This window comes from Carassius carassius, chromosome 26 (assembly GCF_963082965.1).
Source record: "Carassius carassius chromosome 26, fCarCar2.1, whole genome shotgun sequence".
NCBI classification, from domain to species: domain Eukaryota; kingdom Metazoa; phylum Chordata; class Actinopteri; order Cypriniformes; family Cyprinidae; genus Carassius; species Carassius carassius.
This window is the reverse complement of record NC_081780.1, coordinates 870,703-885,702: the sequence shown is the minus strand read 5'-3', so window position 1 is coordinate 885,702 and position 15,000 is coordinate 870,703. Positions and strand designations below refer to the sequence as shown.

General features: G+C 37.2%; 2 protein-coding genes across 2 annotated transcripts in view; one reads left to right on the top strand and one right to left on the bottom strand.

The window, feature by feature from the left end:
- Positions 1-27: 27 nt before the first annotated feature.
- LOC132106218 (specifically androgen-regulated gene protein) lies at positions 28-7,696 on the bottom strand. Its single transcript, XM_059511849.1, has 6 exons — positions 7,579-7,696; positions 6,757-6,930; positions 3,435-3,666; positions 1,699-1,814; positions 1,140-1,665; positions 28-768 (listed from the first exon to the last, which is right to left on the bottom strand). The coding sequence occupies exons 2-6, from the start codon at positions 6,811-6,813 to the stop codon at positions 68-70; spliced, it is 1,632 nt and encodes a 543-aa protein (XP_059367832.1). The 5' UTR covers positions 6,814-6,930; positions 7,579-7,696; the 3' UTR covers positions 28-67.
- Positions 7,697-10,940: 3,244 nt separating this feature from the next.
- The window catches only part of echdc3 (enoyl CoA hydratase domain containing 3), a 9,487-nt gene continuing 5,427 nt past the window's right edge, over positions 10,941-15,000 (top strand). Inside the window, exons 1-4 of the mRNA XM_059511848.1 lie at positions 10,941-11,134; positions 11,914-12,035; positions 12,127-12,224; positions 12,614-12,814. Coding sequence (XP_059367831.1) covers positions 11,004-11,134; positions 11,914-12,035; positions 12,127-12,224; positions 12,614-12,814 — 552 coding nt within the window. The 5' untranslated portion in view covers positions 10,941-11,003. The remainder of the gene's footprint in view (positions 11,135-11,913; positions 12,036-12,126; positions 12,225-12,613; positions 12,815-15,000) is intronic.

The following is a 15,000-nucleotide window of genomic DNA, read 5'->3' as shown; positions in this document are numbered from 1 at the left end:
TGATGCATAAACCATTTCTAATAAAATTGACCCTTGGGACTGGTTTTCTGGTCCATGGTCAGATTTATTAAGGCGTGTTTCTCAGCAGTCCTAGTTTGCGTAGTGCATCACGTCTAGCCTCATCTGTGGCTCCTCGGCCAGAAAACTGCACCGTTACTCCCTGAGTACGGAAGGACGACTTTGGCAAAGAATTGCGGCGTAGCTCCGGGGACACCGGAGGGGGACGTGACCCAATGGGACTCAGAAAACTTTGTCGGCGTACTGGTTTTGGAGCCGGAGCAGGCGGCTGCTTCACGGGTGCTTCACAGTGCAATGCTTTCCTCTTAGGAAGGTCTTCACTTGAAGTCCTGTTTGAGCTGGAGGTTTCCTCTTTTACCGGAGTGATGGTTTTGGTTTGGGAGTGATGGTTTGTCTGGGATGGAGTCATGACTCGTGATCTGCCGCCGAAGTTGTTGATATGAATCTCTGAAGACTCTGTTTTGGCCGCTGAAGATGAGAGGCACTCGCTCCTGAAGGATGTCGTTGGGTTTAATGTGATGCTCTTGCCTCCATAGCTGTTAAAATCTCTGTGTTTGACTTCAGCACTCGTTAAGGTCGGTGCATGGCTTTGGCAGGGGTGTGTAGTGTCTGTGGTGCTAGTGTTAGCTGGATTGGTGATGTTGAACGTTGATGTGGTCTTGATGTTTTCCGGATCCCTCGGAGATGAATGCATGACAGATTGCTTCTGAATGAGTCCGACTTTCGAAAGCGCCTCCATCCTATTGGATCCTAAGTAAAAAACACAAAGAGCTTCAGTTTGGAAGTTCTTCTTAAATGTGTCCCACATCAATACACTTACACAAACTGAGTGCATTAATATAGTAGTTATTTCTACATAGGCCTACTTTAATTTTAAAGACTTATAAACAAAAGATTTACATTTTCTGTTCAATTTGACATATGCATATCCAAGCATTCTATTTGACGGCAAAAATGTATATTTCTCATATAAAATGCGAGAAGGACCAGACATAATTTTAACTTTTGATTTTTCACGTTGCATGCAGGTCTTGAAAACTTGGCTCACGCTCTTGTCCCACAAGTTCAAGTTTTTCATTGCATATTTGATTTAAGATTTAGATGTATTGTGATGCTCTTACCTCCATGGCTGTTCAAATCTCTGTGTTTGACTTCGGCGCTCGTCAAGGATCTGGTTTGGCAGGGGTGTGTAGTGTCTGTGGTGCTAGTGTTAGCTGGTTTGGTGATGTTGAACGTGCTGCCGGTCTTGATGTTTTCCAGATCCCTCGGAGATGAATGCATGACGGATTGCGCTTTCCTCTGAGCAAGTCCGAGCTTCGAAAGCGCCTCCATCCTAGACTTGTCCGGCGTCGGATCTCGAAACGAGATGCTCCGCGTGGGAGGATTGCGCACACAGGCTGGTTCTCCTCCGTCTAAAGGGTGCTCGGGGCCGGAGAGGTTAGAGAGCATGTGTGCCCGGTGCTCCTGAACGCTCACGGCTTCGGCGGCGATCGAGTGGGGAATGTGTTCACGGCTGCTCCGCAGGATGCTGATGCTGTCGGGAAGACGCGTGGGTTTGGCGTGGGTTGGAGGGCCGTGTTTGATCGAGGGCAACTCTAGACTGCTTCTGCGCTCGGGCAGCTGCGATGCAGACGTGCCGCTGGCTCCCTGGTGCTCGGTGATCTTACCAGCGATTGCAACTGAACCTGCGGGCGGCTGGTGTCCAGATCTCTTTTGTGGCCCGTCTGGGACGTCCAGGTCACGTCCTGGCTTCAGTTCAAAATGGGTCTCTGGGTGTATAATCCGCTCTTGGGAATCTGACAAGGCAAACACATTTACAATCACATTAATGGATGTAATCTTGTGTAGTGACCCTGCAGCACTAAAGCAGTCAGAAGCAGCAATAGACAACAATACATAGTATGGGTCAAATTTATACACTTTTCCTTTATGTCAAAAGTCATTAGGATATTCATGTTGCATTAAGATGTTTTGTAAATTTCCTACCATAAATATATAAATTTTGATTAGTAATATGCATTGCTAAGAACTTCATTAGAACAACTTTAAAGATGACTTTCTCAATTTTTAGATTTTTTTGCTCCCTCAGATTCCAGATTTTCAAATATTGTCCGATCATAACAAACCATACATCAATGGAAAACGTAGTTATTCATAATGTATAAATACTTTTTTTAAAATTGACCCTTATGACTGGTTTAGTGGTTCAGGGGCACATGTATGTAATGACAACAATAAGGCATCTAAGAAAATTTCATTTAAAAAACTTAATTTAAAGTTGTCAATTGCTTTAGTGGCAAAAACATTGGGTCTCATTATCTGTGTGTGTGTGCGTGTGTGTGTGCGTGTGTGTGTGCGTGTGTGTGTGTGTGTGTGTGTGTGTGTGTGTGTGTGTGTGTGTCAATTCAGCATAAAAGTGTTTTCACTTTTTTATAATCGTGAATATATTTTGTAAACATTTAAGTATTTTGGGTATATATTTATATTCATAAATTATGATATAAATATATTTAATATACAAATGTACAAAAGTTTTTTATATGCATGCATATAAGCATGCATGCATTTATATATTAAATTAAATTTAATTAAATTTAATTAAATTAAATTAAATTTAATTTAATTTAATTTAATTTAATTTAATTTAATTTAATTTAATTTAATTTAATTTAATTTAATTTAATTTAATTTATGCATTTAGCAGACGCTTTTATCCAAAGCGACTTCAGGCGACTTCAGTGCATTCAGGCTATCAGTTTTTACCTATCATGTGTTCCCGTTGAATCGAACCCCCAACCTTGCACTTGAAAGCGCAGTGCTCTACCAACTGAGCTACAGGAACACATATATACATAATAAATATACCCTCACACACTATATATATATAAAATGTAAACAAACTTATTTTGGATGTGATTAATCATTTGACAGCACTAATATACATACAGACACATATGTTCTTGAATACTTTGGTTATGTTTGCAGTCACCTACTAACATCCTACCCATGCTGTGTTTACACAGTATATATGTATAACTGTCACAGTGTGCAAATTATACACATACAATTCCCTGAAATCCTACAACATCTGCTAAACAACTTTTTAGTGCATTTAGTCTCTGGTGAAAATCGGCAGACGCATGTTTTTCGTTGGATTGTTTAGATTTTTAAGAGGACGACTGGGCCTCACCTGCTGAATACAGCATGCAATGCACTTGAAGTCAATGCTTTATTACACAACTTTAAACTTTGCATTATGCATTTTTTTTTTTTTAACTAGAATCACTATATAGTGTTTGCTGTGGCGTTAGTAACTTTACAAAGCATTGCATGATTAGGATGAGGTTTTCTGATGATTAAAAGAAGAATTGGAATGTTTTCTGTGGTTTATATGGAGCTGATGTTTTTTCGGATACCTGGCCTGACGGGCAGTGTGTCTCTCTGTTTGCTGGGACCGACTGAAGGGTGCACCAGGTCAATGATGTCCTGATCTGCAGGGCTGGGACGTGGAGCTGTAGCGTATGAGACCGGACGCTCGCCTGCGGAGAGCCCTGTCCTCTCATCGTCCTCCTCCAGGGAGCCGATGGTCTCCTCAAAGAACAAAATACACTCCCGCTCCTCCCGACTGAGGAACTGCAGATCATCATCCTAGAGAGAGAGAGAGACCAGTGGCAAGTAATGTACAGTTTCTTCATGTTACTGAGAGAAGTCTCTTCTGCTCATCAAGGCTGCATTTATTTGATTGAAAATGCAGTAAAAATTGTGAAATATAATTTTGTTTTCTATGCATATATCAGCATCATTCCTCCAGTCTTCAGTGTCACATGATCTTCAGAAATCATGAAAATATGATGATTTACTGCTCAAGAAACATTTCTGATTATTATCAGTGTTGAACACAGTTGTGCTGCACAATACTTTTGTGGAAACCTTGATGCATTTTATTCTTCAGGATTCACAGAATAGTAGAAAACAGTTTAATGCATCTGAATAAAATAAGGCTATATTTCTTTTTTTAATCTTACTTCTAAAAAACTTTTGAATGGCTGTGTATCATATTTTTATCATATCAAAAAATATGAAGTGGAGTGAACTAAAAATAATTTATAATAAAAACATAAAAATGTATAAATGTGACTATATAAATATTAAATTAATATCTAAAGGAATATTAGAAATCAAAAACAGTGAATAAAGTAAATTACTAACTGAAAATAAATCAACTAAAACTGAAAGTATTTCTGTGATTGTAGTAACCATTCATTACAGCTACACATATCGCAATTATTGACTCACAAAGGGTGTGTGTGTGTGTGTGTGTGTGTGTGTCCCAAAAAATAAAAAAAAACATGCATCCCTGAGATAATTTACTGTTCAAAAACATTTGCAAATTCTTGGATTTAATTCATTTTGAGTTGGATCATTCATTTTTGTGTTCCCCAAAGACTTAACTTAACATAAACCCATAGTTTTAAACTAAAAACAAATAAAAAATGATCATAATGTAAAATGCGACCATTAACCAACATGCATACTGTATATGTACCGTATTTTCCGGACTATAAGTCTCACCTGAGTATAAGTCGCATCAGTCCAAAAATACATCATGATGAGGGAAAAAACATATATAAGTCGCACTGGACTATAAGTCGCATTTATTTAGAACCAAGAACCAAGAGAAAACATTGCAGTCTACAGCCACGAGAGGGCGCTCTGTGTCTTCAGTGTAGACTACAGGAGCACTGAGCAGCATAGAGCGTCCTCTGGCGGCTGGAGACGGTAATGTTTTCTCTTGGTTCATGTCTCAGTTCATTTCTCTTGGTTCACGTCAAATTAATTTTGATAAATAAGTCGCACCTGACTATAAGTCGCATGACCAGTCAAACTATGAAAAAAAGTGCGACTTATAGTCCGGAAAATACGGTAAATGTGTTGTTCAGCTGACAAAAAAATGTGTGTTAATCTCTGGTTTAACTCGTTTGTGACGTTGTATCATGCACATTCCAATCTACATGAAAATCTGAATGACTGGATGTTTCATTTAAAGTTTATTATTTAAATACAAACCCAAAATCGGCAACACTTTACTTTTACCTGTGACCTTTAAATCTAATATTTAGCTCAAATTGGGTTCAACTGACAAACACTTTGGGAATCTCTAGTGTGTTAATGACATGATGCATTATACAATCTGCACAACTGAAGTTGTTTCCCATAATCTTAAGAGCTGTTGATTTAAACCATGCATGTGCTTTGTGACCTCCAGAGATCAGTCGGCTGTGTTTCAGAGCCGGACGCCTCTCCCTGCTCAAACAGCAGAACACAGACTCCACTCACGCTCTCGCTCAGGTGTGTGTGTGTGTGTGTGTGTGTGTGTGAACACTGGACTGCTTGTTCATCGCCCTGTGAACACACCCTTCGCCCTGAACAGCTCTCTGTCCGCGCACACATTGCATCACCTCTGTGAGCTGGATCTACTCTGTGCATTAGATATTTAAAAAAACAAGTAGCAGACAGAAGCAGAACCGGCTTTTCTTCTCTGCTCGAGGTTTGTAGAGAACAGCTGATGGTTAGAGTTCAGTTTCTTTATCTCAAACACAGGTCAAGTTACAGTCAACACAATCATGAGGAAGTGAGACACCTATCAGAAAGGTTTGTGTATGTCTGAATAATAATTAAGATGGTATGCATTCTACTACTACTATTTTTACACCACTGTATGTATAATTGTGCATAGACCAGTATGCACTTCTTATGCACATAATTCCCTGATGATCTACTATTTTTTGCTTAAAGTCTGCCAAGACTGGAAATGGATATTCAAAAGTTGAGTAAATTGAATAATCATTAAACAGCTTTCTGATGCCGATAGGAAGAGCTCATCCTGTGTATTTAAGATGCATGCTTTTCACTTGATTGTTAAATCTTTATAAGATGATAAATCTTAAAAATATAAGATGTTAAAATAACGCAAACTTTGTTTCGTAAAGAAAACATGAGAATGAATCCTCTAAAGATTTCGTTTAGTTTTATTTTAATTTTAGTTACATTTTTTTTAGTTCAGATTTTATCGTTTTAGTACATCAACTATCTGAAATAAAATAGATTTAAAATAGATTTAATATTTTATTTCAGTTCAAATGCATCTTTTTAAATTACTTTCTCGTGTAACAAATGTGATACAATGTTTTAATCTTTTAAAATGTAGTCAAGTGACAGGTTTTTTAATTAAATTGTATTTTTATAACTATAATCACCCTAACTGCAGTGTGGTTTTAGAAATCTAGTCTTTATAAATATCACACATTAAAATCATTGGGATGTTTTCACCAGTTTTTTCGTCCTCCTTCACCAGTTCATCAGGAGGAAGAATGCTAGTCTTAATAGTAATAGTTTTCTGATGACTCATACTTCAGGGTTTGTCCTGATCATTCAGAACCTGCTGGTTTTGTGTCTCACGCTGCTCGACTGCATTCCTGTCTTTCCTACAGAATCCCGTTCCTCTGAGAGACTCACAGCACACCTGTCCTCCCGAAACACAATGAGCGTCCTGTCATGCTTTAGAGAAGGAGGAACTGGTTTCTCTGCTTGTGTGATCTCAGCATGAATCAGTGTTTGTGAATGTGTGAGCTATGTGCTTCCTTCATGGAAAAATACGCTTCATTTATAATGTTCTAATCATCAATAAGAATGCTTGAGCTTGATGTAAACACAACACACATCCGGACGAATACTCACAGGACTGTGGTTGAGGCCGTAGTGAAGCGTCCGGCTCTTGTGCATGTGAACGTCCATCCTTACAGCGTCCAGGGCTCGGCGTCTCGTCAAAGAGTCGGGCAGGAGAGGTCAGGGGTCGTGTGAAATGGTCCGAGCATTTCCACGTACCCAACTGACCAGTTTCACATGATGCACCTGGAACAAACAACACAAAATAAGTATATATATAATTTAAATGAGGACTGACTACAGCACTTCTGAGCTGACAAAAACACATTTACAGCAAAAAAATGATATCCTTGGAATATATATTTACTAAGCTATAGTGATGAAAACAAATAAAACCCTAAACTATTGATTGGTACACTGTAAAACTAAAAAAGTATAAACACAGATAACTGGAATAATATTTCAGTCAAAATCTCACATGTAATTATGTGTGAATAAACATTTGTTTGTATTTGTTTACTAGCAATTTCTGATTGAGAACTGTTTCTACAGTAGTTTTTTTTTTAGTTTCATAACATACAGTAAAAGAAACACAAGTGTGACTAACTATCTGCTCTTAGAGCGCAATTTATTATAAATAAAAACAAAACGTAATGAGGGATTTCATGTTATAAAATTAAGTTTTCAGGGTTTATTTTGGTTTGTTTGTTTTTTCCAGACAAACACATTTCTCCGTCTTTCTCATTACACTGTTAAAAATTATCAGTACAATAAATAGTACACTGTATACTCAATTAGTTATTATTTTCATGACAATAATCAATTACACAACATATTCACCCAAACACCCCACTCTATAAAGTTTTTAATTTACATAAAAAAAATTAAACTTACTTAAACATCGTGAAAGAGCTGAGAAAAGCGCGTTAGACGAATAAACCCAGAGTCACTCCAGTTCTGTCTCAGTGAAGTGAAGTGAACGCGTTTAAATCAGACCCTGTACCGCGGGAGCGCGCCGCGCGTCATCTCGCTCGTCTGGTTCCGCGGGAGCGCGCGCGGGTCTCCTCTTACGCACAGCGCGCTCATGCTGAAGAAGACGCGGGGTTCCTCCTAAATCTCTGAATAAACACGGCTGATAGATTCATAATTGATATATAATAGGGTCCACTGCTTTTAGAATTTAAATGACTGAAAAATAGGACCATTTTGTGTATTTGTGTCGTCATAAGTGAGCTCGTGTCCTCAGCGCTGTTCTGTAGCGCCCTCTTGTGGCAGGTGCCTTCTATTACGGTTAATTAGACACATAAATCAGATTTAATTCAAATAATCATTATAATAAATGTTTATCAGAATTATATTAGTGTGAATATCGTATCCAAGTATTTTTACACCAAAATTATAAATTCAAATCAATAAATCAGGGGTTTTCAAACTGTGGGTCGCGACCCACTCGTGGGTCACGGAATGGAACAAGGTGGGTCGCACAAAGTCACTTGGCTGCAGCTAATTTTGCGTTTCAATGACACACAGACACTAACACAGTTCAGTCTAGGGCTGCACGAATGTGACGAGTGGGGCGGGGCCTAGTGCCATGGGAACAGAGCTAGGCCGGTGGAGTGATTGGGAAATGAGCAACACTCACCGGTCTCAAGAACCACGGAGGAGATCGGAAAGATACAAAAGAGGAGCGATGACAGTGAAGGACGAGAGAGGACCAGGCCTGGGTTTTATTTTGTGTTTGTTTTTTATTTGTGCACGGCAGTCATCCGAGAGGGGCTGTCGCGCTGTTTTGTGTTTATTTGGTTATTAAAACTTTGTTTGATTGTCCGCCGGTTCCCACCTCTTTCCACGAAGGAGTCATCGAGGCGGTGGGCTGGAGTGAGTTCGCCCCCCCCCCCCCCGGCAACTCACTCCAGCCCACCACATCGAGCACCCTCGGCGGCAGACTCCTTCGCCCTGCTCGATGGCACTGCGGATTCACCCCAGCGGCGAAGGATCTTCGGCAGCGCGCCCCTCCTTCCTCCCTGGCTTCGGCACCAGTGTAAAACATTAAAATCTTCACAATCACAGGAAGAAGGAGGCGGGAACTGGGAACCCACTCATCACAACGATATAGCCCACCAACATTAATAATGAACTGCAATATCCTTAGTGTGATTTTCAAATTGCAATTAAGTCCGTGTGCGTTGCGTGTTTTGAAGGTCTCAGAGCAATGTCATTAAAAGGTTCAATCGGTCTTTTTTTACCTATTTCACAATTATTTTAATCTCCAAACTGTTTTAGATAGTTCTGCTTTGCTTCTTATGCTTTTCTAAAAAAGTGTTGGATTGTGCTCCGTTCTCGCCGACACACACGGAAGGATCATGAATGCAACAAAACACAGCAGCGCAGATCACACTTCACTGGAGTGAGCCTGCTTCACGTTTTTATGGACACTACATATTTTAACGCCAGTAAACAAAAATTAAAACTTGTAAATTTGTAGTGAAATTTTCAGTTGTACTCTAAAATAAAATGGTTATTTTTCTTAAATACTTAATTTCTGTCATAAAAATTTTAAGTAAGATTAGGTTTAAAGTAATTTCACTCGTTGTTTTTTTTTTTTTTTTTAATATTTTGGTGGGTCGTGAAATATATTACACTTGTCTAGGTGGGTCGTGGAATGGAAAAGTTTGGGAACCACTGCAATAAATAATACATAAAAAGATTTAAAAGATCCGAGATTTGATTGTAATTCGATTGCAATTATTTTATATAACGCATGGCATTTTAACATGGATATCTGGTTCCAGAAACCTTTAAAATATTGCAAATGCCAAAAAAAAAAAAAAGTAAGAGATTCAAGTTCAAGGTTACAAAATGAAAATATTGGTGAGATCGTGTCCTTGATTTATTAGGAAGAGCTTTGCATTGGTTTTGCATTGCAGAGTGATTGTGAGGAGAACTATGATTAAACATCTGTCCGTACAAGAGCAGCATGTAAGCAAACCCATCACAGTAGATTTGTCTTTTTTTATATAAATAAACACACATGCATGCATTTAAGAAAAATGTTATATTTCTATATTAAATATATAATATAAATTATACAAATATATACATATAAATATTTTCAAAATATATGTGTGTCTTCATATATACATTAATATACATATTACAAACAAATATTACATAAAAACGTTTCACTTTTCATTTCATTTAAAATCCTACATTCAATATATTACTTCAAATGTATGTCTGAAAAAAAGAAGTTTGAGAGGGTGTATAATATTTGTATTTTCTGTGCGTATAAATATATTATTTATTTTTAATTTTACAAATATTACATTTTTGAAAGGTGAATCGAATAAACTCCTGTTGTGACCTGTATGACCTTTAATTCTAGGTATGGGAAAACAATAAATGCATGAAGTCATTTTGCATTGACTTATAATATTTGAAGAGGTTCATCGCCCTCTTGTGGCAGATTGTGTAAATTACATTTAAGCGATTTATTTCTACAGATTTAAAACGAATCAGAGGAAAACTTTGAGGTAAATTATTATTCAGCGATTCAAAATGATTTAATAAATTATTCTTTATACTGTGAAACAACATATCTGGTAAATTAACATTTTTTTTAGAAGAAAAAAAAATGTAGACCAAGAAACAAGAGAAAAAAATACAACAAAAGTTCTTGTACTGACCGTATAATTCTCTATTGTTGTTTCATCTCCTGCTTTGTTAATGTTTTTTTTAAGCGAGTCAAACAAACTTAACAGTATGAATTGTACTGATGTTGATTATCTCTACGTTTTTATTTCTAGTCAGAGGAAAACCTTATTTTTCATTAATTCAATGTAATAAACATTTTGGAATTAGAATTGCATCGCCCTCCTGTGGTAAACTGTGTGAATTACATTATTGCAATTAATGTAATTAATGTAGTTAAATTATTGTGCAATAATGTAAAAAAAAATTGTCGACCATCATGAGAAGCAGAAAATATCTGTCCCTTTTAACCCCTTATAACTTTGAGTTTCACTGCCCTGCTGTGGTGAACTGTGTGAATTACATGAAGGTTTATTTCTACTATGTATAAAGTTTTATCCCCCCGACATTTTTATTAGTTATTTACTTACTATTATATTGCTTTATTTAGCTGTTTGATCGTGTTGATTATAATAATCATTTTTTTATTTTATCCACCGTGTGTTTACGTTTGTGAGCATTCACCGTTTCGCAATAAATAAATAAAAGACTTTTATTTTGAATATAATTCCGCATATCCGGTGGTGCACCCGTCCGCTATTCTCTACTCATTTCAGCGGTAATTAAATATGATTTTAGGCGGATTTTACAAAATGTCAAACCTTCTGAAGTGCAGTGGGACTTCTTGGAGGATCTTGAGGAGGAAGATGAGCGCTGCTTCTTCATCTCTGACCCTCAGAGAGCAGCAGGACGGAATCAGGTGAGCGCGTGACCTCTGACCCCAAACAAACCCACTTTAAATTCAGTCCTTAGATGTTAATGCACAATCTATTACTTATTATTATGACACTTAAATCATAATTATTTCTTTCTTAAAGTTCTGTGCCAACGCAAAAACCATTGTTTATAGAGAAAACAGTACACTAAAGTGTATCAGGCTTGTCGAGTTGTTATTGTGAAAATCCTTTTTTTAGTTATGATGTGCACTTTGAATTAATATATTTCATCAGGTTAATGTCTAGCTGACACTTCAGTCTCAGTTTGGGAATCATTCACAGTTTAATAACACAGTTATTCTATTTATTAATAATAATATTATTATTGATGTTGTTATGTTAACTGGTTATAAGATGAAATCTAATATATTAGTGTTTTAAATTACAGAAAAAAATAATTATTTTAACTAATTTAATTAAACTATTCAAAAATCAGAATTTTTATTAAACTGTTATTAATCTAATTATTATTAAATTGTTTATTATTTAAAAAAAGGAATTAAAATGTTACTTTAAAATTACATTTTCACATTTGATTCTAAATAATTAACGTAATTAATGTATTTTCTTAATCTTAAATTATTTTAAGCTATTCACAAATTTGTGAATAATTATTCAACTATTATTAGTTATCCATTTATTATTACTTTTTTATTATTAAAAAATATGAAAATTAAAATTTTAATTAATAAATTAAATTAAATTAAAATAATTAATATTATATAAAATATATCAAATGTATTTTTAAATTTGTGTGTGTCAGGAGGATCGTCCTGAATAATCCTGAGAAGAGGAACGCTCTGTCTCTGCTCATGCTGGAGTCTCTGAGAGAAAACCTGCTGACAGACTCTCACTCGGACGATCTGCGTGTCATCATCATATCAGGCAAACATTCAGGTTCTTCTGAGAGAGAAAGATGTGTGTGTGACCCCGGCGTCCGCAGTAACTGTGTGTGTGTGTGTGTGTCTCTCTGCAGCACGGGGCCCCGTGTTCTCCGCGGGTCACGACCTGAAGGAGCTGACGACTGCTCAGGGCCGCGACTATCACAGCAGGGTGTTCCAGACCTGCTCAGAGGTCAGAGGTCAATCACTGCAGTCCCTTTCAAGGAAAGTCTGTTCACTCGGCGGTAATATTTACAAACGCATCCAGGAAGCTCAAACAAGACAGCTTTCAAATCAGCAACAAAATCTGAAATGAACTGCCCCTTGAGTGTTGTTTCTTATGCTCAAATGCGCTCAAAAAGCTTATTCTGCAGACTAGATTCTAACGGCTGCTACAGTGATGCAATGACTTTACCGATCAGTGATTGGCTCTTTCATTTAGAAGGTGGGGCTGTTCTGATATTATATTCTGTGTTGCAGTTTCTCCCATTCATAAGGATAGGAGTGAACCATATTTGTATTTCTATAGTTTATGGTGTGTGTGTGTGTGAATGCAGTGGAATAAACTGTTCTTTCTCAAAGGTCATGACCCTGATCCAGGACATCCCAGTGCCGGTTATCGCTATGGTGAACGGTGTTGCCACGGCTGCGGGTTGCCAGTTAGTGGCTAGCTGTGATATCGCTATAGTGACGGATAAATCCACTTTTTCCACACCTGGAGTCAACGTGGGCCTGTTCTGCTCCACACCTGGAGTGGCTCTAGGACGAGCGGTGCCTAGAAAGGTGAGAGAGAGGGAGAGAGAGAGAGAGAGAGAGACAGAGAGAGAGAGAGACAGAGAGAGAGACAGAGAGAGAGCGAGAGAGAGAGAATTTGAATTTGAATTTGAGAGACAGAGAGAGAGAGACAGAGAGAGAGACAGATAGAGAGACAGAGAGAGAGAGAGAGAGAGAAAGAGACACAGAGAGAGAGAGAATTTGAGAGACAGAGAGAGAGAGAGACAGAAAGAGACATTTAAATGGGTCTAAAGAAAGAATTAATTTTATATTTCAATAATTCAATGCAACATTAATGATAATACTAATATTATTATTAATAATAACACAATTGTAATAGGCATAAAAATGTAAATTATTATTTTAATAATAACTAGAATTAAAAGTTAGTGAACTAACTTTGATGTTGGCTTGGCCATCTTGAACCATGGGGCAAAAGAGCCACAGTACTTGTGTGCCCAACATTCTTGAGTTGCCCCGCTGCCAAAAAAATAAATAATAATACCATAAAAAAATACACCTGCAACAGTCGTTTTCCATGGTCCCTTGCTGTTTTCCTTTTTAATAAAAAGCCTAGGCTATGATAACAGCTAGGACAGGGTTGTCTAGCTGAATGCGAAATAAGTCATGCAAAAACTATAATCTCCTAAATACCATTCAATTTGATCTTATTTTAATAGTACTGACAACATATTTAAGTTATCACACAGTACTGAAAAATTAAAGAAGGGACACTATATATAGTATACTTCGGCGAGTCAAGAGCTAAACAAAAAGTCCTGTTTCATTACAAAGTACTGTACCTTTTATAAACTTTATACTATCACCACAAAATTGTAATTTATATTTATTAAAAAATAAATATTTCATAAAACTGAAACTTAAATATATTATTTCTATAGGCTATACAAAAAAGAAAAGAAAAAAGACTAAATAATAAGGCTGAATAAGCTGATCTATAGCATGTTAAATGGTGGTTGCCTGTCTATGAATGGTACACCCCTCTAAGCTCACAGAAGTGGTTTGACCCAAGTCCTCAGCAGCCAATGACATTGACCCGTTCAAACTGATTTTTAATGCGTACTTCACGTGTATTTAACCTGTATTTAACATGTGAAATACACGTTAAATACGTGCTGATTTTTCATGTGTTGTCTACACTTGAAATACACGTATTTAACGTGTTGTTGACGCATTAAAATTCACGTGTATTTGACCCTCTTGGTCTTCCATATACACATTAGATATAATGAAGGGAGACGTGAAAAAAGGACAAAAAAAAGAAAAAAGGACATCGCGTTGTTTTGATATGGATTACGTTATCACAGAATATTTGTTCGGCAGCACTTGTTTAGTTTAAAAGTAGACAAGCTTTCTATAGATATATCTCTCATGTCTCTTCGTTGAGTATTCATGGAGTTACAGTTCATTTTAATGACGTGTTTGTAAATGAAGATCAGCGCAGACAAAGGCTGCAGACAGCACACCTTGTTTGTTATCTTTATTTTATAAGTGCACAAAGTTTTGTTGTTATTATGTCCGTATCCAAAAAAAAGTAGACCCTTTGCAGATTCGATTGATGTATTGCTCTTATCTGTACGATTAAAACTGAATGTGTAATTTAAGTAATTTTCGGCTATATCAGGAGAAAATGACTCAAAACGCGCGTTAATCGACTCCAGAGGGTTTTAAAAGGCTTTGACTTTTTTTCCCTATTGTATTTTAAGAAGCTCTTAAAAATATATAAATTACTTTACCATGTTGTGCAGCGCCGATCAATCTATGTGACTTTCTGTCGGGTATTTCGACATATTTTGTATTTATTTGCTGTCGGTACATAAGCAAGAAGACTTTTCTCTGCTTGCTCCCTGAACACCAGAACACCGCGGTGCTGAATTGAGCTCTTTCGCTTTTCGCTCTTTTTTTCTGTTTATTTAAACTGCGATGTGTATTTGTTCGTTCAGGTGCAGGAGGACGTGAGCGTCCTGAAGGAGAGCTCGGTTCAGAGTTGCTGTCCGTGAGACGCGGCTCTCTCTCTCGTGCGCACCGAACACAGCGCGAGTCACCAGCTGCTCAGTTCAGCTTTCCCGCATCGCGGGGCTGAAGCCAACTTGATGTGTTGAATGCTCGGAGCACGTTATAAAACGTATTCTTAAAATACACATTTCTGTTTTAATAAATGCTCATATTAAATC

What these genes read in the sequence shown, in the direction of transcription:
- LOC132106218 (XM_059511849.1), bottom strand. Translation starts at nt 6,813, where the DNA reads ATGGACGTTCACATGCACAAGAGCCGGACGCTTCACTACGGCCTCAAC. An exon ending in CACACTGCCCGTCAGGCCAG is followed by an intron (nt 1,815 to 3,434) that starts GTATCCGAAAAA and finishes TTGCCTTGTCAG; the next exon opens with ATTCCCAAGAGCGGATTATA. An exon ending in ACCAGCCGCCCGCAGGTTCA is followed by an intron (nt 1,666 to 1,698) that starts GTTGCAATCGCT and finishes ACCGAGCACCAG; the next exon opens with GGAGCCAGCGGCACGTCTGC.